The sequence below is a fragment of the Syngnathoides biaculeatus genome, chromosome 7 (assembly GCF_019802595.1).
Source record: "Syngnathoides biaculeatus isolate LvHL_M chromosome 7, ASM1980259v1, whole genome shotgun sequence".
In the NCBI taxonomy this organism is placed as follows: domain Eukaryota; kingdom Metazoa; phylum Chordata; class Actinopteri; order Syngnathiformes; family Syngnathidae; genus Syngnathoides; species Syngnathoides biaculeatus.
This window is the reverse complement of record NC_084646.1, coordinates 6,348,190-6,374,052: the sequence shown is the minus strand read 5'-3', so window position 1 is coordinate 6,374,052 and position 25,863 is coordinate 6,348,190. Positions and strand designations below refer to the sequence as shown.

General features: G+C 44.8%; 1 protein-coding gene and 1 long non-coding RNA gene across 3 annotated transcripts in view; one reads left to right on the top strand and one right to left on the bottom strand.

Annotated features, from left to right (window-relative positions):
* Window positions 1-20,711, top strand: pdgfra (platelet-derived growth factor receptor, alpha polypeptide). The gene is made up of 29 exons (XM_061824344.1): window positions 1-60; window positions 3,648-3,726; window positions 4,104-4,382; window positions 5,323-5,574; window positions 6,857-6,996; window positions 7,671-7,833; window positions 8,042-8,234; window positions 8,849-8,964; window positions 9,478-9,774; window positions 9,861-10,127; window positions 10,205-10,335; window positions 10,416-10,584; window positions 10,679-10,868; window positions 10,992-11,107; window positions 11,218-11,344; window positions 11,418-11,614; window positions 11,974-12,068; window positions 12,184-12,316; window positions 12,662-12,766; window positions 12,879-12,989; window positions 13,169-13,322; window positions 14,889-15,052; window positions 15,326-15,441; window positions 15,866-15,988; window positions 16,076-16,187; window positions 16,339-16,438; window positions 16,517-16,622; window positions 18,185-18,420; window positions 19,360-20,711. The coding sequence occupies exons 2-29, from the start codon at window positions 3,666-3,668 to the stop codon at window positions 19,505-19,507; spliced, it is 4,401 nt and encodes a 1,466-aa protein (XP_061680328.1). The 5' UTR covers window positions 1-60; window positions 3,648-3,665; the 3' UTR covers window positions 19,508-20,711.
* Window positions 12,607-25,863, bottom strand: part of LOC133503122 (uncharacterized) — a 30,975-nt gene continuing 17,718 nt past the window's right edge. The window contains exons 2-3 of one of the 2 annotated variants that reach the window (XR_009795660.1): window positions 19,299-19,483; window positions 12,607-12,733 (exon numbers count right to left, since the gene is read on the bottom strand). This is a non-coding gene — a long non-coding RNA (uncharacterized LOC133503122). Of the gene's footprint in view, window positions 12,734-19,298; window positions 19,502-25,863 lie in introns of both variants that reach the window. The other variant, XR_009795661.1, reaches the window with a different exon arrangement.

Sequence of the window (25,863 nt, the reverse complement as noted above, 5' to 3'; positions counted from 1 at the left end):
CCCCCCCTCGCTGTGGATGTACACTCACTGTGACGGATTGTAACGAGGGGCTCACGCAAGGTAAATTGAAAGCCAAAAGATGCGCGCCGTCTTTGGTTTTTTATTTTCCTCGTTGGTTAAAATAGCACAACTTGCCGTACGCGCGATGCAAATGCGTTGCTGTGGTTGCGAGTTTGAGTGCGGTCGCGGTCGCGAGCGCGGGCGCGCCGCTGGAGGTCAGGCGCGCCCCGCCGGGCCGGACGACGCGAATTCGGCGCAGTTGGAGGTCGCACCTCGAAAATCCTGGAAGTCATTCTGAACCACCGGGAGGGGTGGGGGGGGGGGACTCTTTTTGGTACCCCCCCCTAACCCCCCCGACCAATCCCACTTTGGAATTTTACTGAAGCTTGTTTTGTTTCCTGTGGAATGCGAGGAATTAATTGAACAAAATTAAAAAAAAAAAAAAAAAAAAAAAAACGGCGGTAAGCATCTTTAAGAGAAGATTGGACCGTGCACGAGAAACGAACCGTTGGAATTTGCATTTTTTTTTTTGCAGGTATTTTCAGTCAATCCAGCAGTTTTGCGTGCATAAGTGGGGCAGAAAATCGGATAAAGTTTCGTGTAAGTTTACATAAAAAAAATGAGAGCAAGCAGCAAATTTGCGCACTTTTACTCACTCCTTGCGCGCAAACTCGGGGATCGTTGGCGCAGACAAGGAGCGCTTTCAATCACGCAAAACGGATATACATAATAATAAAATAAAAAACTCGAATAAACGTGGAGAAATACGCGTGCACGAAAAAGGCAAACAATTAATATTTCTTTTAAAACTCGATCAGCTAAAAAACAACAAAAGTGACTGAAAAATTCAAACCTAGTTATATAGGGTTTAAATTAGTACTGCCTTGCAGAAAATGATTGGAACCCTAAAAGTGACCCCAACTGCAAAAACGACCCTCCCCCCACCTCCAAACGGGTAAAAAAAAAAAAAAAAAAGACAGACAGACATTAAAGATAAACAAACGTCAAATTAACCAGAACGCCATAAATAATGACAAAGACAATTAGGAATCATCGATCAGCAACAGTTTGACATGTTTAAAAGAAAAGAAAAGAAAAAAAAGAGGAGGATGAATTTTTTAGTGGAGGAAACGGGAACGAATGGCTTGGGCGAGAAGAGAGGGGTGGGTTTGCAAGAGGTGGGCTGTGTCTCCCTCTTGCGGCGATATTGCCAACTACAACAGTCGGGTTATTTAAAAGAGGAAAATACGGGGGGGGGGGCGTTTTATGAAAAGAAAAATGATTCTCACATTCATGTGACATTCATGTGAAATGTTACTTTGGAAGAAGTACTTTTATTTGATTTGAATTGTTACTATCAATTAAAATATCTGATGATGAAATGATTTTTTCCGTCTTTCACCAACCTGCATATTTATTTGAACTGATATCTATCTATAATATCGTACAACTTGCATGTTTCCCCATTGTGGGAGTAATAAACCTGATGATACGAAAAATGCATTTGCCACAAAACATTCGTCGAGCTGACACCCCCCCCCCCCCCAAACGCCATATCTGAGGAATATCTTGCTTTTCTGATATGTTGCGCCATTTTTCTTTGTCTTTTTGACGTTGCGTCATCAACCGGAGATCCGAAAAGCAACGAGCCTGTTTTGACAAATAAAGTACTCGTGAGTACATGTCCGTTTTTCAAAAAGTTTCAAGTCGTCACAAAACTACGTACTCAAGAGTTACCAAAACGGAGTTGACGTTTTTTTTTTTGTGTCACGTATCCAAGCAGGGAAAGAAACCGTAACGGGGTGGGGGGTGTAACCTTGTGAATCGAGAATTCGATATTCGCAAACTTCATAACTGCGTATCAAGAAAGAAATTATTTGTCATTATTTGCCCTTTGGGGATTGCGGTGACCCTCAATTTACCGAACGTGTATCAGCCACTAATGATACATGGGCTCCCCCTAGTGGCACTTGAGGGAATCAATTAAAAGTTCAAGCCCAAATGAATCCAGCAGAGCGCATTTGTCAAGTACGGTTCACTTGTGTTTAACTTTGTCCAACATTTCGGGACTTTGTCATCGAGTCATTTATGTCGCTTCATTTACGTGTTCATGTTCTAACTGGGCGGCCTCACAGTTCTGAGACCCGGGTTCGATCCCGGACCCGCCTGTGTGTCCCCAAAACAGGCAACATTAATTGGACCCCCTAAATTGCCCCTAGGTGTGATTTTGAGTGCGACTGTTTGTCTCCATCTGCCCTGCGATTGGCTAGCAAACCAGTTCAGGATGTACCCTGTCTCCTCCCTGTTGACAGCTGGGATAGGCTCCAGCACTCCCTCTGACCGTCATAAGGATAAGCGGCAAAGAAAATGGACGGATGTTCTAAGTGTGCCGAATCTTGCAGTGGTTTACAGTAATGTTTCACATCCTGTTTAGAAAAGGAGCTGGTTTTTGACGAACACTTAGGCCGACTATGCTACTGTATTTAATCGCGTAATTACCGTGGTGCTTGGATTTTTTTTCAAGATGGTATTTGGTGTAAAGAATTTGGGAATCAGCGTGTTGAATGATTATTGTATAATCATATTAATATGATGCATCTCATGGATTGATAAAGGCTCATATTTAAAAATTTTAACTGCCCAAAGAAAGGTTTTTCTTGTGTGCGCGTGTGTGTGTGCTATATTTGTGGCTAGAAACAAAGTATTAATGATCGGTCGAGATCTTTTAGTACTTGGTGGCAGCTTTTTGTACTTAAAATATTCGTATTGAGTAACAAAGTATTTATAGTCGTCGATAGATGATGCTGCGGTAAAAAGCAAAGCACACATATCTGTATTGCGCATTTCATACACACGCTAACATGAATCGCTTTACGTAATTAAAAGCACTCAAAATACAAAAATAAAAAGTACAATTAAGAAATATCAGTGAAAAGTGGAAGTACTCTAAAACGCTTGAGGGGAAAAAAAAATGACTTTTTAATCTGGATTTGAAAACGCATACGAGGGGCTGACGTCACCTCTGTTGGCAACCTACTTCATTTTTTTTGGATGCATTATATATATATATATATATATATATATCTTTTCTCCCACATCCCAAAAAACATGCATCATTAAATTGCCCCTAGGTGTGATTGTCTCTATGTGCCCTGCGATTGGCTGGCGACCAGCTGGGATAGGCTCCAGCACTTTCGTGACCTTTGTGAGGATAAGCAGCAAAGAAAATGGATTTACTTAGTGCCACTTTTTTGTGTGTCCCCCCCCCCCCATTTACTTAATGCGGCGACAGGGTGGATCAGCTGGAAAAGGGTCGGCCTCGCAGGTCTGTGGACCCGGGTTCGATCCCGGCCCCGCCTGTGTGGAGTTTACATGTTCTCCCCGTGCCTGCGTGGATTTTCTTCGGGCACTCCGGTTTCCTCCCACATCCCAAAAAACATGCAACATTAATTGGACAACCTAAATTGCCCGCAGGTGTGATTGTGAATGCGGCTGTTTGTCTCTGTGTGCCCTGCGATTGGCTGGCGACCAGTTCAGGGTGTACCCCGACCCCCCGCAGCCCTTGTGAAGATTAGCAGCTAAGAAATTAATTAATATATAGAAAACGACTTATTATTTATTATTGTTTTTTTTTCATGTCTTAATAGGCCAGAACGTCCATAAACATGAACGGTTCCAGAACATTCCGCGTGTTTTTTTGGTCCATCATGGCGCTGGCCATCAAAGGTAGGACACAGTTTGCTTTACCCGTGCAAAATTTCGAGTGGTCTAAGCAGGTGTCTGTATCGGGTACTTGTTGAGGCGGCTGATATCAGTTTCAGATACGTCAAGCAAAAAAAAAAAAAAAAAAAAAAAAAAAAAAAAATAAAAAAAACTGACCTTAAGTCCTCCACCCCAGTAGTTGGCGCTACACTGTGACACGTGTTTGTTGGAAAGAAATTTCCATTGTTAATTGTGATTGTAATAATCAAAAGTACTAGTGGTACGCGATAAGGGTACCTGCAAGCACTCAAGACTGAATACTGGAACCTGAAAGAAAAAAAAAAAAAAGTGGTTTTGGAACATCCCTGCTGGCAACTAAAGCGACGACGTCGGTGTGGCAGTTAAGTGCAGGCCGCCGCCGCCCACCGTCATCTCCGACCAGACCGAGTTCGTCCTGCGGCCGGACTCGGTGTTCAACGTGAGCTGCAGCGGCTCCGGCCCCGTGGCCTGGGCCGAGCCGCTCCCCCGGAACACCTTCGTGTTGCCGGGCTACATGACGGCCACGCTGTTCATCTACAACGCCACCGTGGCCAACACGGGCTACTACGTTTGCGTCCACGAGGAGTCGGCGGACGACCCGGAAGTGGAGCGCGAAGCCGAGATTTACGTTTTTGTTCCAGGTGAGTTTGAATATAATTTTTTTTTTTTTTTTAAATTTACACTTTTTCGTTTTATTGAGTCAATATGTTGAAATACACAAACACTGTATTGTAGCTAACGGAATTATATGAATTAGACTTTGTGATAAAATTGGACAAAATTCCTCCAATTTCCTTGTAAGGGGCGGAGCTACGTATTAGATTCCATTACAGTACATTCAGATTTTTTTTTTCCCCTCAATACTGTACTTTTATTTTCAATTTTTTTCTTTTTTTTTTTAGGCAAATGTTACACTTATTTATTTTTTTCCCCCCATTTTCAACTTTTGTTAACATTATGAAAATACCAACTACTTTTCCCCTTTTTAAAGCACAGGGCATTTATTTAATCTCAGATTTTTTTAAAAAAATAATGTTTTTGACTTTCACTTTGTTAAAATTAGTGAGATGGAATTTATTTTTTATATTTTCTTCCCTTTTTAATGATCCAATAGTGCGCCTTTTTTTTGGTATTGCAATTTTTTAATTTACTTTTGTTTCCACTTAAAAAGAGGGAATTTATTATACGTTTCTCATTTTTGTCTTCCTGTTTTGTTGAAATTGCAATACAGGGAATTTATGAAATATTTGTCAATGTAGATTTAATTTCATGAAATGTATCCAACTTGAAAAATGCTTAGCGCTCGCCAACAAAATTTGGGTGTTTCTAATATTTAATACCAAGGCGTAGAATTTAGTACAGAGGTTTGAAATTTCTAAACTAATTTAATAGTTGGTTTATTATTGAGGTTTTGGTTAGTCGCACTCGCAGTCAATTTTGTCAAAATGGAGTGCAATATTATTAACTTTTAATACAGCTCGTGCGCATGTGTACCTAATCAAAAGTCCCCGCGAGTCTGCATCATAACGAACCGCCAAATTGATGAAGATGTTCAATTTTCCGTCTTTTTTCCCCACCCAGATCCCAACGTTCCTTTCGTCCCGGAGACCCCCGCCAACCTCGTCGTCTCCATGGGGGTCTCCATCCCCTGCCGCGTGTCCGACCCCCGCTCCCACGTCACCCTGCGCGGCGTCCCCGGCGGGGAGAAGATCTCCGCGTTCTACGACAACAAGCTGGGCTTCTTCGGAACCATCCCCCCCGGCCGGTACCGGTGCGAGACCACCGTCGATGGCCGAACCCACGCCAGCGCCGTCTACACTGTCAAAGACGACGGTACGTAGACTTTAAAATTGCTGGGATGATTATTGATCGTGTATTAAGGGAAATTAACGGAGCGCAGTACTTGGGTGCAACCAGCAGAGGCGCTGCTGATTCTGTATCGACCAAATGAAAGGTTAACGCAAAGTCGCTTATGGGAAGCTAAGCTACATCCACGCAGGCTATCGGCTACAGCGCCGACGACCCGCATCGCTAATACTACAAATTGGAGTTCAGAACATTTAGGGTGAGATACTGCCGTCTAATAAAAAAAAAAAAAATGTTAGAAATTCAGCCATTGGTTAATTCATTTGTAAAGCTTTCATATCGTCAACCAGTTGCCTTGTTCCATATTAAGATTTTGTATGGTGTGAAACTGAAAACGATTAAATGAGTGCGGATTAAAATCTGGATTAAATTTCGCTAAGCGCTCACACATAAACAAAATTTAATTTTAAATACGTCATGATTTTAATGTTTTTTTTGTTTGTTTTTTTTTTTGGTCAACCATATGCCTATCAGATGAACTATTAGCGTTAAATATCCTGCTTACTTATTCAAAATATTAGCCTAGAAACAGGAGTTCAGAACATTACCTTCTTCATATTCAAATGAAAAAAAATGTAGACAATTGACTATCTTTAAAAATACATTCTACATAAAAATGTAATGTGTAATTGGACTTAAATTCCGGCTGAGTGTACAATCTGGATCGAATCGGGAATGGCAATGTATCAATGACGTGTTGTAATATTTATTCAATCAATACGAGAAGTACAGAAAATAAGGGTTCCGAAAATTCTCTCATCTTATCAAAAAATTGTATCTAAAAAAAATAATAATAATAATATTGTGAAATTTATTTTAAATGTACAACGTGGATAAAATCTGTTTTAGAAGTAGATAGAATTCCCTCTTAAGCAGTCATTTTGGTTCTGACGGGACATGATTGAAGACGCGACAAATGCTAGTGTGAAACATGAATCATTTTTCATAACGATGTCATCAGCGTACATGGCGGCCAGTGTCCAAGATGAAATGGGAACAAGCTAAATAATGTACTCGCACTCGGTGTGCTGTATTTAAAAATGAGAGCTTCGGCGGTTGCCGTCGCTGCGTGGCAGCCGTTATATGATATTAGGTCATTATCACAAACGGGGGAAATGACCTCAGCGGCCTGTTTTTACTCATTCGGTACTCACGCGTGTGTCGTCAGCGCTGGATGACAAACGACTTTGTGCGCTCAAGCGGGCAGAAGATGCGCTAACGTTGTGGCCTTGTCTTCCGGTTCTTCCAGTCGAGGTGGAGTCGGAGGACTTTGCCGTGGACGTCAGTGTCAGCGCGGAGGCCTTGAGGGCGGGGCGGCCCCTCAACATCACGTGCGCGGCCCCCGCCGGGTCCGCCTTTCAGCAGCAGTGGCTCCACCCCAAAACACAGGCAAGCTGCACCGCAATTTGATTAATTTTTTTTTTTTTGTCTCCTCACATCGAAAACCTTCAGGCTTTGCTCGGCGTCCATCTCGTGCTCTATTTCCCTTCAAGCCCGCGGGTTACGCCTCCCGTGTTGTTGTCCTCCCCGGGAGCGCCGAGCCTCAAATTAGCCGAGCGTCGGTTTTGGCGCTGCTTCTAGCGGGCTCAGAGCAAAGAATTTAAGAAAAACAAGAGGCCCGGGCCGACGGACAGTTCTCGCGTGTTTACGATGAAGACATCGCTCCTCGCTGTTCACGCGTAACAGTCACGGGAAAGTCCAAGTGAGGGACGAATGGCCCGGGAGCAGGAACTAGTTCAAAGCGTAGCAAATCCCTTGACCCGCTCACCCACCTTCAGACTTGTAGGGCAGATGTTGTCTTGCTCACGGCAGCGAAGGCTTGGTGTTCTTCTTGTGCAGACTCTGGTTTAATCTCGACAGCACATTGTAGGATTATGAGCTCGGGGGTTCCCCGGAGCTCTTTTCCAGCGAGTTACACTCTTTTAACTTCAGGTTTTAGACTCCGTTGCGATCCATCCCTCACTGTCTAACAAGTGTTTAAACCATTCTGCGCTACTGAAAAATCCAGTCCTCGGAATCATTCCTAACGCTCTCTGTCGTTGTTGTTGTTGTTGTTGTGGCAGGCTGTCAACGCAGTTCAGAAGAAACAGAGTTTCCCCGACAGGGTCGTCTACACGCTGGCAATCCAACGAGCCACCCCTCAGGATGGCGGCACCTACGAGTGTTCCGTCACCCATCAAGTCAGTGGAAAGGTCCGGGTGAGCACCGTGGCTGTCACCATCTTCGGTAAGAGCCTTTGCGCCATTGTGGGTCTTGCAAGTAGCTTTCTTGGGGGAAACTGTAGAGGTTTCCCTCTGCGTTCAACATCAGAGTTGGTGTTTACGTGATGACTTCAGCAGATGTGTGCCAGACCGTCTCCTTCGCCACAGTTCCTTCTCGGCCACCTCTGAATTCTCCTTCTTTAACAACCCCCCTCCCCCTTCATTCTACACAGAGGAGAGTTCCTTTGTGGCCCTTGACCACAGCGGGATCCTAGCGACTGAGTTTGTCAGCCTTCTGGAGGAGACCGAGTTCACCATCCTCATTGATGCGTCCCCCTCGCCCAAAGTCACCTGGCAGCGAGACGGCAAAGACATCCCAGAGAGTTACTACATTCTCACCAAAACGAGCCACCTCCAAGGCAACCGGTGAGGAAATACTCTTGGGTTCATCCAGCGCTCCAAATCTGGACCAGGTTAACTTGGCCCAACGTAAAGCTTGCCAGTCTGTTTCTGGCAATTAGCTGCCCAAAAAGGCCTCTCGGAAACATGTCATAATATACAGTATCTCCAAACAAGCGCTGAGCAGTTCTGTGTCAGACTATCTTGGCTTCCCTGGCCGTGATCCCAGAGGCTTTACAGTTCTTTGGCTCCAGCCAAGCACTTAACCACCTGCAGAACTACACATTGTTTTTTTTTTTTTTTCATGCAGCTCAAATAAACCACCTGAGCTCCAAGAGCTATGGCTGATGCTTACTGTTCTATCTGGACGGATCCAAGACTTTTTTTTTTTTTATTATTTTAATGGCACATCTGTTTTTAGGTTTTGCGCTGAGCTAAAATAATCACAACCTGGATCTACTGAAAATGTAAAAATCTCAAGAGTTAAACATAATTACACGAATACCAAGACACGGGCATTCACTCTGATGCTGAAAATATAATCAATTTTCCAGGTTTCAGACACTGCACGTTGCATGTTTTCTGGACATTGTGATATCATCGCTGATAAAAGCCACCCTCCGTTACCGTTCTTGTGGCAGGTACCAGAGCGTTCTGACGTTGCGCCAACCTCTGGAAAGAGACAGTGGGATGTACACCATCACAGCCGTGAGTGGCTCTCGCACCGCCCAGTTCTCTTTCACCCTCAAAGTCAAAGGTAAGACCTTTTAAGGTAAATTAGTTACCACAATTACAGCAAAAATTTTTTACCTCAGGTACTGGGAAGAGGGGGTAGTATTGTAGTATGGTGGTTAAGACATCTGGCTCACAGTTTAGACATCAGGGGTTCAAATCTTGGGTCATGCGAGGGTGTTCCCTGCCTCTATCCTAAAGTCAACTGGGACACACTCCAGCTCACTCGTGACCCTAATGAGGACAAGCAGGAGAGAAAATAAATGGATAGATGCGCTCGAGAAGGTAGTGCAACAACCTGGAAGAAGAAGTGTGATGAGTAGCTAAGAGAATGCAATTACGAGGAAAGTCCAGAAGTTTCCATCACCGTAAACTTACTCGAGTGGCCCGACACCCAGCAACAAAATCAGTTTTTAGGAATTGTAAAGAATGAGTGTAAACGCAAGGACGATCCAGGAAATGACATCATCTCAAGGACTGTGTAAAATCAATTACAGCGACTCCATAACAAGCGACGTAATCCGTTTTTCCCCGTTAGCCTCCACTGCCTTGACCTTCCCGCCATCCTCGGGCCCGGTGCTACTGCCACAGATGGAAGAGATGGTGGTGACTCTCCACGCTCCCTTTACGCTGACCTGCCGGGGCGAAGCAAGACTGGCCTGGGACGTGCCGCTCGACGTGCCCGAGGAGACACGGGAGGACAACGGCGGTCTGTTTGTCACGACCATCGCAGTGGACCAAGCCACGGCCATGCACACGGGATTCTACACTTGCTTCTACAGCCAAAACGCCACCGACGAGGCGGAGGAGAGCAGCATCTACGTCTACGTGCCAGGTCTGTTCCGCACAGAACCTCGTCGGCCTTTTGATTGGTCCAGTCCTTCCCGGGTCTGAGCGACTCTTCTTTTTTTTTTTACTCAGATCCTGATGTTCCTTTTGTTCCATCACCGGTGCCCTTCGGGAATCACGTCCTGTCCGGGCACGAGGAGATGGAGATTCAGTGTAGGGTGTCCGATCCCGACGCTAATGTGACCCTGCTCAACGTGGACAGCCAACAACCGGTCCCGAGTGTCTATGACAGCAAGAGAGGGGCCCTCGGGGTGTTCACCGCCGGAACATACGTCTGTAAGGCTGTCATAAATGGAGCAGTCCACTACAGTGAAGAGTATATCGTCCACGGCTGGAGTGGTGCGTATTTATGAGCCTCGGGGGAGGAAATCAGCCCTTCAGCTGCGGGTTTGACCTTCTTGATTGTTGCATGTAAGGTGGCGGAGCTCTGCACGTTGACCTGGCCGCGAAACGAACCGCTCTGTTGGTCGGTGATCCCCTAACAGTCACGTGTGTGGCTCGCGGGTCAGAAATCCTGGAGGACCACTGGAAATACCCCGGCAAAGTGGTGAGTGATGTCAAAAAAAAGTTGCAGTCAAGTCATCAAATGTAACGGCGGATCTGAAGTGTGTACTTTGCGCTCGCCAGGCTAACCGTGCCAAGAAGACTGTGCAGGAGAATAAGCGGGATCAAGAGATTCTTTACACCCTGACCATCCCACAGGCCTCGGCCAAAGACAGCGGCATCTATGCCTGCTCCATCACTGATATCATGAGTAATGAGAGCCAAACCAAACAACTAGCCATCACAGTTTATGGTATAAAAATACTCAAAGTGTTGTAATTTGCACGAGGCACTGTTAAACACTCATAAAAAGATCTCATAAAGTGCTGGCCTCTCTTCTCGAACAGAACATGAGTTTTTGTTCCTGCGGCCGGAGTTTGGCAGCCAGGAATCGGCAGAGCTGGATGAGGTCCGCGAGTTCAGAGCCGAGATCGACTCGTTCCCCGGCGCTCGGGTCACTTGGCTCAAAGACGGCCTCCCGCTGAGTGACGTCACTGCGGAGATCTCCGCCAGTTTGCGTCAGGTCACGGAGACCAGGTGGGACTCTCGTTCTGACTCGGCTAATTAGAACAGCTCAAGTTCAATGGAGTGTCCTGGAACCGTGGGCTGTAATTAGGCTCGAGAGAAAACCTCAGTTTATGGTCTTGTTATTCTGCGTAGGTACTCGGGCGTCCTGACCCTGATCCGTGCAAAAGAGGAGGACAGTGGGAACTACACCATGAGGGTAGAGAATGGAAACCAAACTCACAGTGTCAGCTTTAACCTCAAAGTCAAAGGTCAGCGAAAGGAATGCTCAAACCCCCTCTTAGTGTGATTTTAATGTTATCACCTTCCTGCATTATCAGGCCTTTAGAGGTGTTATCTCACATACTTATGACTCTTCCAGTCCCTGCAGTCATTGTGGACCTAATGGACATCCACCACGGGTCAGCCTCGGGCCAGTCAGTCGTCTGCATCGCCGGAGGGCAGCCCACTCCGGAAGTGGAGTGGTTCATCTGTAGAAACATTAAACAGTAAGCCCCGAATCGCTTTGGAATACAACCTGGAAGACTTTTGGGATGTTTCACTACGTTGCCTCGCGTTCAGCTGTGCCAACGACTCGTCACACTGGGTGCCGCTCCCGGCCAACTCCACGGATGTCGAAGTGGAGTCGCACGTGGACGAGGACAACAACCTGGAGAGCCAGGTCCTGTTCGGCCATCTGGAAAACACGTTAGCGGTCCGCTGCTTGGCTCGCAATGAAATAGCTGCCGTCAGCCGGGAAGTGAAACTCGTGTCCAGCGGTAAGAATAAACACAATTTTTTACATCCCTGCTCTTCTATTGTTGTCAAGTCCTTTCCACTTGCTCTACAACAGGGCTAGTAAAAAAATCTGTGTCAAAGGAGGTGTTCGGATGCCGACGTGGTTTTGACAGCTCATGCAGTTGTTAAACCATGTGGTCCTTCTGCATGAACCTCTAATCACTCTTAATCAGTGAACTCCTCCCCTCGATTCCAGAATAGCTTTTGACCCTAGTAACGAAAACAGCCTTTAAGTGCCTCTTAAGGCCTAATGGATTTTTTTCTCATGTCACATCTCATCAAAGTAATCATACAACGCCGTCGGTGAATGAGTTTTACCCCCGACTGTCATCCCGAACAGGCCCTCACCGAGAGCTGACCGTAGCTGCCGCGGTGCTGGTGCTGCTGGTCATTGTCATCATCTCACTCATTGTCTTGGTTGTTATCTGGAAACAGGTACTACATTCATTCATTCATTCTCGCGTAGTCACCAGACCATCTACTAGTTTGCGGCTCTCCCCGTCAAATTCTGTCACTTGGGGAAGCCTGACAAGGGGTGACGTGTTTTCAGAAACCACGCTACGAGATCCGCTGGAGGGTGATCGAGTCTGTGAGCCCCGATGGCCACGAGTACATCTATGTGGACCCCATGCAGCTGCCCTACGATTCCAGATGGGAGTTCCCGCGCGACAGGCTTGTGCTGGGTAAGCCACCAGACGCATTTCCATTGTTTGGACACTTTGCCAGTGTGCCTACGGGGAGGTGCTAATGTAGACAAATATTAATACAGTCAACACTCTACTAGAAGTACGTCTGTGGAATTATATTTGCATTCCTCCACATGATCATATAAAATTGCATTTGGTTGTGCCAGAACTTTCTACAAAGTTGGAAGTATACAATTGTCTAAAGGTGGTAGGTATGTCCAGGACTTTGGTCCGTGTTTGTGCTGAGTGATACAGCATCACAGATGATAAAGCAAGAGACATCCAGTCTGCGTTGGCACGCATGTTCTTGCTTGATAACTGACTTTGTGACTTTGGCCCAAGGTCGCATCCTGGGTTCTGGGGCCTTCGGCAAGGTTGTGGAAGGCACCGCCTATGGACTCAGTCGCTCCCAACCTGTCATGAAAGTGGCAGTTAAGATGTTAAAACGTGAGTCAAACTAGTTTCAACCTAATTCAAAAACTCAAAATCTGGTCAGTTCGAACTGAAGATCTCAGTCAGTACGTCTGTTCTTGGTCATAACTAAGTTGCTTTCTTTTAGCCACGGCCCGATCCAGCGAGAAGCAAGCCCTGATGTCAGAACTGAAGATCATGACTCACCTCGGACCTCATCTCAACATTGTTAACCTCCTGGGAGCGTGCACCAAGTCAGGTAGAGATCTCAAGATTAGGGCTCCGATGAAGCCCTAACAGTGCCGGTTTGAGTGGAATCATAACGGGCTTTGGTGGAAAATTGGAGGGGTGCCATCTTGACCATCCTCGCGTGTTTTTAAGAAGCGTCTGATAAGATTAGTCCACAGGCTGACCTTTTATCTGCCGTTTCCTTCCCAGGCCCAATCTACATTATCACTGAATACTGCTTCTACGGTGATCTGGTCAACTATCTGCACAAGAACAGAGAGAACTTCCTGAGCCTGAGCCCAGAGAAACAGAAGAAAGACTTGGACATCTTTGGAATCAACCCAGCAGACGAGAGCAGCAGAAGGTAGGGCTTGGCCGGGTTACTTGAACGTAATTCATTTATCTGAAGTAAGTCAGATGCTCGCAAAACCACGTAAGATTGATTTATTCCACTTCCTTACACACATACGCTCGCAGTCCGCCAAAGCAGAGATCAGTAACTGCATTTCCATTCTCCCCCGTGAGTTGAGGAGATTGTCCGGCGCCTCGGCCAAATCGAATCGCAGACCTTAAGTGGTCTCGGCTTTCACACTAACATCATTGCGACGGAGGTACAGTACAGCTGTCAGTCGCGATGCGCCCAATCGGCAGCCATCCCTCCCCTTTGAGGGTCGCCGCTGTTGACGGATGAGTCACGGTGACCGCGATGCGTTCTAAAAGCGGCGCTTGCGTTAGCCCCGACCGCGTCCTCCGCCAAACTCGGCCGCAGGAGCGGGCCGACATCGAGGAATTGTCTGCTTGCGATGCAGAATTGTAAAAAGGGAACAAGAAAACCACTGAATAACTCAAACAATGGCGGGGAAGCTGGTTAAGCTAAAGGTTAAAGTAAGCCAAAAACCGTACCGTTAAAGTGGGAACAGTAACTTTGGCCCAGATGCTAGCTTAAAAAATACAAAAAGTTTTTTTGATCCTTTCAGTGTGCAGAAAAGTTTCAACAAGCACTGCACCCAATTCTGAACACTTAGCGCAGGTGCTACGGCTAATCTGATACAAGTCCTGTCAACTCTATCAATATTATAAATCATTAAAATTGGGAATTTCAATAATGCTATTCACACTATTAACCGGTGTTCCATCATAATTACTGCCATTTAAAAAAAAATATATATATATATTTTTGCTCTATACTAGTAAAACAGCAAGAATGTAGTCAGCTGATGGGGGGGGTGCTGTAAGTCAGCATTAGCATTTAAATGCTTAAAAAAAAATTGAATAATTGATAACAGCATTCAAGGACTAATGCAATTATAGGAAGTCCAAACTCAAAACATTCTGATCAAAACATTGACAGAAAACATGGCTGACGGTCACCAAAAAGCTAATGTTCAATTTTCTTTTGTGCAAGTTACTGCCCTATGTACTTTTTTTTTTTTTTTAATGTTTTTGAACCTTTAAGTGTTCTCCCACACAAATATTCACAGCAAACGTACAACTTTATTCTTGTTTTAACATAGATCAGTAAAAGACTACAGCACATTCTAATTTTTGTATAAATTTGGGTTATGTTGCGGCCACAGGAACATAACTCAGCCATAAACCGAGGACCCCACGAACATATTTATCCAGAAATGTGTCTACGCGCCCTGTGATTGACTGGTCCAGTCCAGGGTGCGGTCTTCTTTCCGACTCAAGTCAGCAGAGCTAGACTTTGGCTCCCTGCAACCGTGTTTAGGATAAGAGGCACGGAAAGTGTATAAATAAAAAAACCAATAGATCCGGTTTTCTGCGACCGACGGGTGCACGGATTTGCGTTGAATCTCCGCAACGTCAGAAATTCCCGAGCCTTTGCCGGAACGCGGCAATAGATTTTAGCCAAGGCAGACCGGCGGACTGGGCCTTGACACTTTGGTCTCTCTGTCTTTGCCCACAGCTATGTCATCCTGTCTTTCGAGAGCAAAGGCGACTACATGGACATGAAGCAGGCGGACACCACTCAGCAGTACGTGCCCATGCTGGAGATGCCCAACACCTCCAAATACTCCGACATCCAGCGCTCGGACTACGACCGCCCTCCCTCCCAGAAAGGCTCGGGCGGTGAGCGCACTTCCGGGCTCGTTTCTGCCCTCTGCCCTCCGTCGTCGGTCCACGTTTGCTCGCCTTGTTAGTCCAAGGGTACACCCTTGTCGGAATTTAGGATGGGTAAAGCCCTGTAATTATGCGGAGGAGAGAGGATAATTGCAGAACTTCTGTATTATTGCCCAGTTTTTCCCCTGCCATTAACCAAAGCCAGGTCCGGCACAGCCAGCGCTATATTTATGACGAGCAATTTTATTTCTTTTATTTTTTTTTTTTTTTTGTCTGAAGCAGAAATGGAAAGGGACAACCTGCTGTCGGACGACATGGATGAGGGTCTCAGCACGACGGACCTGCTCAGCTTCACCTACCAGGTGGCCAAGGGGATGGAGTTCTTGGCGTCCAAAAACGTGAGTGTGGACTCTGGCACGCTGCAAAAACTGATGATTTCAATTTCAATTATATTTTGCAATGACTGAAGACATTTCATCGCCGTTTTTGATCCACCGACTGCTCCGATGTGTGCAAGCGAGCGTCGTCTGATAAGCAGTCGCGGGCGAACTTGCTCAAAAGCGAATCCGAAGGACGAATATAGCCGCAGCGCAGCCAAGTCTAGAATTACCAGCCCGGCCTCCCGAGCTTCATAGTTATTATCCCTAAATAAAATAAGTGGTCACATCCATCCATTCCGCTGGCATGTTTATACAGCGCTCCTGCTGCGTGAGGCGTTATGTATTATCATTAAACGTGAACTGGCTTTTAATGCAGAAATAGACGTCCTGGGAGGCAAAAGGCACGGGGGAAAGCCGCTAACCTGGTGGTTCTTCTCCGCAGTGCGTCCACCGCGACCTCGCCGCCAGGAACGTTCTCCTCTCCCAGGGCAAAATTGTGAAGATATGCGACTTCGGGCTGGCCAGAGACATCATGCACGACAATAATTACGTGTCCAAAGGCAGCGTAAGTCTGCAAAACGCTAGCCGGCTTCCTCTTAAGAACCATCTTTTGTAAGACCGGTGTGCCCCCCCCCCCCCCCCCCCCCCGCAGACCTTCCTTCCTGTCAAGTGGATGGCGCCGGAGAGCATCTTCGACAACATGTACACCACCCTGAGCGACGTTTGGTCTTACGGGATCCTCCTTTGGGAGATATTTTCCTTAGGTGAGCCAACGCTAAAGCTAAATGTGCTAGCAAATGGGAATGACCGAGTGACATTCTTCAAAATGGATCCCTTCGTCCATCTTGGAATGAAAATACATTCAGAAAATTAATACTAAAGAAAAATTCTGATGGTTTTTGGTTTCATGTGAAGGTGGAACCCCGTATCCTGGCATGGTGGTGGACTCCAGCTTCTACAACAAGATCAAGAGCGGATACAGGATGTCCAAGCCGGAGCACGCGCCTCATGACGTGTACGTCAAAGCTTTCCCTTTTGACCTTTGACCGCCCCGACAAACTCAGCCGACATTTTGTTTATTTTTCTTTTCCAGCTACGAGCTGATGATGAAGTGCTGGAACAGCGAGCCGGAGAAGAGGCCTTCCTTCTTGGGTTTGAGTGACACCGTCTCATCTCTGCTACCTTCCAGCTACAAAAGAGTGAGTATCCCCCCCCCCCCCCGCAACCTTCCGGGCCCCCTCTGACGCTTGTAGTCGCGTCGACTTTCTGACGGAGCGCCTTTTAGTTTTGACCCTGCGCGTTCTCATCATGCCGCGTTTCCCCGGAGGCTTCAATCGCGCTTACCTCTATTTTTGTGTTGTTAAACAGTGAGACAATGACACAAAAACAAAAACCGTAAAAATTCAAGTGTACGGTTTACGCAAAGATGGATCTCGGAAGCTAAGCGGGTTTGGCCCTGGTTAGGAAGGGCGTCCGGCGTAAAACTGCGCCAAACAAATATGCGTTCATTGAAGATGACACGCTGCGGCGACCCCTAACGGGACAAGCCGAAAGGCAAAGAAGAAGACGGTTCATGTAAGGACGACGCGGAAAACAGTCGCGCCAAGCTAATCGGACTTTTCGCGGCATTTCAAGCGGCTCTTTGGATAAAGCCAAACCAGTAGCCAACTCCGAAGTCTTGCTAGTTTTGCACTTTCCTAAAATGAAGACAAACGACGAGTTTTGCACTTACCTAAAAAGAAAAATTACAGATGGAGCACTTTCCTAAAATGAAAATACCCTACTGAGATTTACACCAAATTAGATCAAAGATAAAGTGTGCCGACTTCGACGTGTGACAGCTACCATCGTGATATTAGACATTTGTGTATCATAACACACAATGTGATATTTGTTCCTGTTCTGGGATGTAAAATCTCCTCCCAAGGTATCACTTTTGCCACTTCCTCGACCTACACGTGATTAAAGCGAAACAGCAGCAGTCGGTGGGCCTCTCTAGGGCCCCCGCAGACCCACCCCGCGTGCTCGCCGCAACCACCCGCACCCTTAATTACGTTAAAGTCCCCACCGCGCATGCTACATCAAAACAGCCTCCTTCTCAGACTGAACAGCTCAGGGAGGGACCAAACTCGCGGATGGCGCCATCTAGCTGCAATGGCGTGTTCCTGCTGCCACAGACGCAATCATTTTGTGTAAATATGAAAATGACGTACATTTGAGTTTTGATGTGTGACGGGAGAGCTCGCAGCATTCAACGTTCTTTTCGGAAAAGGTCATGTCATTATCCAAGCCGCTTATCCTCACAAAGGTTGCGGGAAAGCTGGAGCCTATCCCAGCTCGCTTCGGGCGAAAGGCGGGCTACGCCCTGAACTGGTCGCCAGTCAGTTGCAGGGCAGATGTCGGCACCGTCACAGAGCGGGAATCGATCCCACGCTGGCAGGCGTGTGTACGACTACACCATCAGTGACTCTGCAAAAAAATAATAAATAATCCAGTCATTGTTAATTTTTTCAAAGGCTCCCAAGGAAGTTTTGTCAAATTTCCATCAGGATCGGGATAAAATACTGTAATATATCAAATGGTTTTCTCTCTCATTACTGATATCAGTATTCCGCTAAATTTGGACCTCACGTGATTTTAACGTCAGAATAAATCTTCTATGGTAATATCATAATGATACTGTTTTGTGAGTTACTATTAACCACAGACAAACTCGTTGCTCGCTAATCGATGAAAAACATCCTTCCGCTTTCCACGGCAGCATTACGAGAGGGTCAACCGCGACTTCCTGAAGAGCGACCACCCCGCCGTGACGCGGGTGTGCGTGGAAAGCGACGACGCCTACATCGGCATCGCCTACAAGAACCAGGCCAAGCTGAAGGACCGCGAGAGCGGCTTCGACGAGCAGCGGCTCAGCTCCGACAGCGGCTACATCATCCCCCTGCCCGACCTGGACCCCATGTCCGACGACGACTGCGGAAAGAGGAACAGGCACAGGTACTGCGCTGGTCGATTCTGTGATCCGGGAAATGGGTTTCCGGTTAGTGGGGGGTGGAATAGGTTCAGGGTTAAGAATGAAGGTTCTGAGGACCAGGGCTCAAATCCCGACTCCCAACGGTGTGTAGTTTGCTTGTTCTCCGCATCCCTCGTCTGGGTTTTCTCCGGGCACTCCGGTTTCCTCTCACGTCCCAAAAACACGCGACATTAATTGGACACCCTCAATTGCCCATAGGTGTGATTTCGAGTGCGGCTGTTTGTCTCGATGTGCCCTGCGATTGGCTGGTTCAGGGCGTTGACAGCTGGGATAGGCACTCCCCGCGACCCTCGTGAGGATAAGCGGCTAAGAAAATGGCTGGATGGATTTTTTTTTAATGGGAGGGGCAAACCATGAGGGTTAGTGTTGTAATTTTTATTCCCACCCCCCCTCAAAAAAAAGTTTAACATTTTTGAAATAAAAGTTCAGTTTTGAAAAAAAAAAAAAAAGTAAAAAAAAATGTCAACATTGCATAAAAGTCTTTTGTTTAAAAAATGTCAAAAAATGTAATTAAATTTTTATTTAATTAATTTAGTAATGATTTTTTTTATGATTTATTAGCATTTATTTAGTTAAATTTCAAATTTTAAAAAAATATTTGCAAAATAAAATCTTTGGGTGGAAATAGGAATACATTTTTCTTGGTCATGCTTTAGTTTGATTTTCATGGAAAATGTTTGTAAAAAAATATTGACATATAAAGCAAAAGAATTACAAATTCTTAATGCTAAAAGAAGGTAAAAGAATTACACACTTTATGGTAACATTTGTCAAATACTATAGACTTACATGTATTGAGAAGTACAACAATACTCAAAGCCAGAAATACTTCATGTCCTACCGCACGTGTAGAAAGTCGGGCTTGTCCCCGAAATTCAAACGTGCGCCCCGTCTCCTCGCAGTTCGCAGACGTCCGAGGAGAGCGCCATCGAGACGGGCTCCAGCAGCTCCACGTTCGCCAAGCGCGAGGGCGAAACCCTGGAGGACATCACGCTTCTGGACGAGATGTGTCTGGACTGCAGCGACCTGGGCGAGGACAGCTTCCTGTGATGTCACCACCCAGAGAGGAAAAAGCGGGGGGGGGGGGGGTGCGTACTGAAAAAGACCCGCCGATCGACCAAACGTTCCAGATGTCCGCCCCCAACCCTCGCGGAGGACAAACCACTCGGACGTTACCTCTCTAGGGACGCTGCCCCCTGCTGGGCTGGAGGAGTAAGTGACAGGGCCAAGAACTTTCTCACTTAGTTGAAGAGCTTTATTTATCGGGCATTCCTTTAATTTCGAGAAGGGAACGATGAGCAGCTTTAAACCAAACCGGGCCCCTCAGGACACGTTTAACCACTACGTCATCCGGTCCAGTCCAGGTTTGGCAGGGGGACCCCATTAAACCCCCCCAATCTACATACTGTAGCACCTGATGCTGGCACAATCAGTCGCAATACTAGAGCACAAAAATCTGTGCACATGCATTATAATAACGTGACCGCACGAGGGCCGAATATGCGTCTATTTTTTTACCGTTTATGTACACATGTATTATTTGTGAATATCGAGTCGATTGTGTGAATGGATTGGATCACAGAAAACAAAATGGAGTTCATGAAGGAGTGTGATTGTACTGTAAATAGCACCAGAGCTGGGTTTTTTTCTTTTTTTTTTTATATATGAAGAAGCAATCAATGGAGGGAAAAAATATATATATTTTGTAATGCTAGCACATATTAAGCTTCCAGGACAGCAGGTAATAAAATACCGGTAAATACAGTGACACCCCCCCCCCCTGCATATTTGCGGTTGGGCATTAGCAAATTTGCTGAAACGTCTTGAACTGTGTGAGGTGAAGTGAGGAGCTTCCATCTGGACAAAAGCACTATTATGTGGCCAATTACTGTCGAGTTCAACCTTTTTTTTTTTTTTTGGGGGGGGGGGTCATTCTTCTCAGATCCTAACCAATCAAGCACTAAATGAAGTACATGTTGATTATGGTTGCGTGTTGTTATCTCCCCCCCCCCCTCACCTCCCAGCTGCACCACTGCCTGTTTTCTGTCAACTGTGACATCTTCAGCAATCAAATGTTGCACTATATATATATTTTTTTTTTTAACTATCCGCCCCCTTCAACCTCCCCCCCAGGCTGGCGGTACAGAGTCTGTGTCATATTCTTAACAGCTAATCATCCAAATATGGTTTACTACTAGTATCGTTGTACATTCAGATGATTTACAGTATATATATTGCAATAAATGCTTTATAATGTGGAAGAAAATGACAATTTTATTGAACTGAGGACACGGATAATGTACCGGGGAATTTAATTTATATGCACCATAATCTGAAAAATATTTTTTTTAAAATAGTACAGTAGTGAATAGGGGTGGGCATTCAACTAACTAGAGATCATAAATAGGATCTACATTTTTTCCAATTTTTGGTTGTCCTATTTTTTTTTTAATAACAGGATGTTAATTTTTAAAAATATTTTCTTCTCTCCAATTCATTGTTTAATTGAAACAATTGATAGATTAAACTAAACTAACCTTAACGCTCTTAAATAATGAGTTAAAGCCCTAATACCGGTACATGTATTATTATATTAATATTTTGTAATACAAAAACAAGGATAAACATAATGGTAGATACAATAGTAAGCTTCTTTCGGCTTGGTTGCCACAGCGTGTCATCTCAGATGAACGCACATATATGTTTGGAACAATTTTTTTTTACGCCGGATGCCCTTCCTGACGCAACCCTTCTCAGGGAGTGGAGGCCCCAGTGGGATATGAACCCACAACCCCTGATTTACCAAACCAGCTACGGGGCCTCATCCTAATGGTGGATACAATAATAACTACAAAAATAAAAAATATTAAAAAATAGTACAGTAGCGAATAGGGGTGGGCATTCGACCAACTAGAGATCATAAATAGGATCAGAATTTTTGCCAATTTTCTGTTGTCCTGTTTTTTAATGAGATGCAACTTTTGAAAAATATTTTCTTCTCTCTGATTCATCGATTAATTGAAACAATCAACAAATTAAACTAACCTTAAGTCTCTTAAAATAATGAGGTAAAGCCCTAATTCTGGTACATGGATGATATTCATATTTTGTAACACAAAAACAATGCTAAACATAATGGTTACTACAATAATAACTACAAAAATAATATAAATATAAAAAAAAAATAGCACAGTAGCGAATAGGGGTGGGCATTTGACTAACTAGAGATCATAAATAGGATCAACATTTTTGCCAATTTTCTTTTGTCCTAATTTTTGATAACGGGTTGTAAATTTAAAAAAATATTTTCTTCTCTCCGATTCATCGTTTAATTGAAACAATTGATAGATTAAACTAAACTAACCATAACACTCTATTAAAATAATGAATTAAAGCCCTAACACTGGTGCATGTGTTATTATATTAATATTTTGTAATACAAAAACAATGATAAACATAATGGTAGATACAATAATAACTATAAAAATAAAAATATAAAATATTGAAAAATAGTACAGTACCGAATAGGGGTGAGCATCTGAATAACTAGAGATCATATATAGGAAACATTTTTGCCAATTTTCCGTTGTCCTATTTTTTTTTTTAATAATGGGATGTTAATTTTTAAAAATATTTTCTTCTCTCCGATTCATCGATTATTTGACACAATCAATAAATTAAACTAACCTGAACGCTCTTAAAAATGAGTTAAAGCCCCACCACTGATGCATATATTATATTCATATTTTGTAACACAAAAACAATAATAAACATAAAGGTAACTACAATAATAACTATAAAAATAATATAAATATAAAAATGTGAAAAAAATAGTACAGTAACGAATAGGGGTGGGCATTTGAATAACTAGAAATCATAAACAGGATCAACATTTTTGCCAATTTTCCGTTGTCCCATTTTTTTAATAACGGGATGTTCATTTTTAAAAATATTTTCTTCTCACCGATTCATCGATTAATTGAAACAATCGATAAATTAAACTAACCTTAACGCTCCTAAAATAATGAGTGAAAGCCCTAATACTGGTGGATGTATTCTTTAATAATATTTTGTAATATAAAAACAATGATAAACATAATGGTAACTACAATAATAACTATAAAAATAATATACATTATTGCCATGTGATTAGAATAATGTGACCTGGTTTCAAATGAAAAGAGTAAAAACAGAAAAATATACTTTCAATATAAGGACAGATAAAGTTGCACTTAAAAGTAGAAATACTCCTTCTTTGTTACTGTACTTGAGTAAGAGTAAATATTTGTACTTCATTAATGGGCAATGTGGTAGCGGCTAAACAAAAGCAAAAATTGTCACGAGGTGCAATTTAAGGGACCGAAGCTAGGGGGCACTAGTGAAAAAAATGACCACAACCAGCTTTGGCTGACGTTTTTGGAGACGTTTATCAAATTTGTCAGAAGGCGGCTGGGGGTCTGTCCCATTTGTGGAAAGTGTCCTCATACTTTTTGGAGCAAACAACCACAGGGTGGCGCTGTCACCAAGACCCAACGCGCTTGAAATTGCTCACACAGGTTCACCTCAAATGGGACAAGACCGAGACAAGATTAAAACTTTTGGGACTCGAGACCAAGATTGAAACAAGCAGAGATTGTAAAATAAAAATTACAATTAAAAAAGGAATAAATTATGATCAGGTTGACACCCCAAAACAACTCTTTAGAAGCACAACATGAAAATATTTGTGAAAAAATACATGTGTATGCATTTCAAAATGAAATACGTGTATAAAAAAAAAAAAAAGAGCCGATTTACTTTACTTGATATAATTGTAAAATAATGTTAAATACACATAGATTGAAGACATTTGTTGTTTTCCCAAGTGCTCCTCCTGATCATCACAAGTCGGAGACCGAGATGTCTGGAAGTCGAGTCCGAGGCCTTTTACATGCGATCTGGCGACCGGGAACGATGCACGCAACCAGGCTCGGCGCTTCTGAGAGAAGGCTCAGCAGTTGCCTCTGACAACTCCTCATTGTTCAAAACACTAATTTAATGGCGCGTGCCCTTCAAATCAGTCCGCTAGGGGGCGCTAAGACACAGCAAATGCAGTACAGCGTTCCTCTCCCTTCATGAATCAGGTGGGAGCAGCAGGAACCGTTCTTGAACTGGACCTTTGAGTCAAAGCGGTTGACTTACGCGCCTTGAATTTTGTGGAATTGGTCCCAGAACTGGGCGGCACGGTGGATCAGCTGGTAACGCGTTGGCCTCACAGTTCTGAGGTCCCGGGTTCAATCCCGGCCCCACCTGTGAGGAGTTTGCATGTTCTCCCCGTGCCTTGGTGGGTTTTTCCGGGCGCTCCGGTTTCCTCCCACATCACAAAAACATGCAACATTAATTGGACGCTAAATTGGCCGTAGGTGTGATTGTGAGTGCGGCTGTCTCAATGTGCCTGCGATTGGCTGGCCACCAGTTCAGGGTGTGCCCTGCCTCCTGCCCGTTGACAGCTGGGATAGGCTCCTGCACTCCCCGTGACCCTCGTGAGGATAAGTGGCAAAGAAAATGGATGGATGGTCCCAGAACTGTTAAACTGTCATGTCATCTTTTTTTTTTTTTTTTTTTTTTAACATCCATACAATTTCAGATGTGCAGCACGGTGTCCCAGCAGTAAAAGCGTTGGCCTCACACTTCTGACGACCAGGGTTCAATCCCGGACCCGCCTTTGTGGAGTTTGCATGTTCTCCCCGTGCCCTGCGTGGGTTTTCTCCGGGCCATACGGTTTCCTCCCACATCCCGAAAACACGCAACATTAATGTGACACCCTAAATAGCCCATAGGTGTCATTGTGAGCGCGAGTGTTGTTTGTCTCCGTGTGCCCTGCGATTGGCCGGCAACGAGTTCAGGGTGTACCCTGGGACGATGATAGCTCCAGCACTCCTACCACCCTTGTGAGGATAAGCGGCTAAGAAAATGGATGGATGGATGATTACAGATGGTGTTTACCTTTCGGTTTATCGAGAACAGTAAAGCCCTAAGCGCAGTTTGGAGTCGTTTCAGCACTTTGGGATCACTTCAGTTCAAGCGCTTTTTGGTCTACGCGTCATGCAAAACGACGACTTTTGCAGGTTTATTTGACTGATTGATTGATTTTTATTTTTTATTCTTTTGTGGGCGAATGCTTTCTTTTTACTGCGTTGGGTCGAATCGTCAGCCCTGGAGGCGGCCGAGCCGCTGAAAGGAAGACGAACAAAAGGGGTCTGAGGCTTCAAAGCGGCTGGCGCGTCAAAGAAACGACTGTACGGGAGGCTCGGGACAAGGCGGATGACTTTGGGGAAAAGGGCCCGTCTTATGACAAACGCAAGCTGACGGGCAAAACGGCTTTCTTCAAAAAAAAAAAAAAAAAAAAAAAAAAAAAAAAAATGGAAAAAACGGAAAAGACCGCTTTAATGTTGCTGTGTGAAGACATAAAATCTAAAATTGTTTTGTTCTGAAAATATCCAAACACTGGGGGGGAAAATATGGCCCAATAAAGAAAAAAAAAATACGAGTTAAACATTATAAATAATGGAAGGGGGTGGGGGGGGTGGAAAGAATGAAGGGAATTTTAATTCAGTTCAATGCGGAAAATGCTCAATTCACAATTTTATTTCTTTCCATTTGCTTTTTTGCCAAGTTTGATCGTGTTTTTGTACAATCTGGTGCTATTTTTCATCCATCCATCCGTCCGTTTTCTTAGCCACTTATCCTCACAAGGGTCGCGAAAGTGCCGAAGCCTATCGCAGCTGTCAACGGGCAGGGGGCGGGCGGGGCACGCCCTGAACTGGTCGTCAGCCAATCGCAGGGCACAGCAAGACAAACAGCCGCACTCACAATCACACCTATGGGCAATTTAGAGTGTCCAATTAATGTTGCGTATTTTTGGGCTGTGGGAGGAAACCGGAGCGCCCGAAGAAAACCCACGCAGCCACGGGGGAGAACATGCAAACTCCACACAGGCGGGTCCGGGATTGAACTCGGGACCTCAGAACTGTGAGGCCAACGATTTTCAGCTGCCCACTGTGCAACTGGTGCTAGTTTTCTTTGTTTAAAAAAAAAAAAAAAAAAAAAAGACATTTTTTTGGGGGGGGGGGGGGGGAGTCTGACAAGAATGAACAGTATTTCAATTCGGCCCAACGATGAAAATGCAAAATTTGATTAAAGAGGAAATTGAGTTACAAGCTCGGTCAAGGAACAAATTCAAATTGTAAATCAAGACGCAGCTGTATACAGACCACGGCTGTCCGGCATTAACCAATCACGGCCGGCATCGACTCGGTTTCCGTCTGTTGAAAAGACGAACTTTGTCCGCGCACGTTGAAGAGACGCTCGCATTTGATGCCGAGCAAAACAGCCGCTCGCCTCGCCGCCGTTGTGACGTGCGTGGA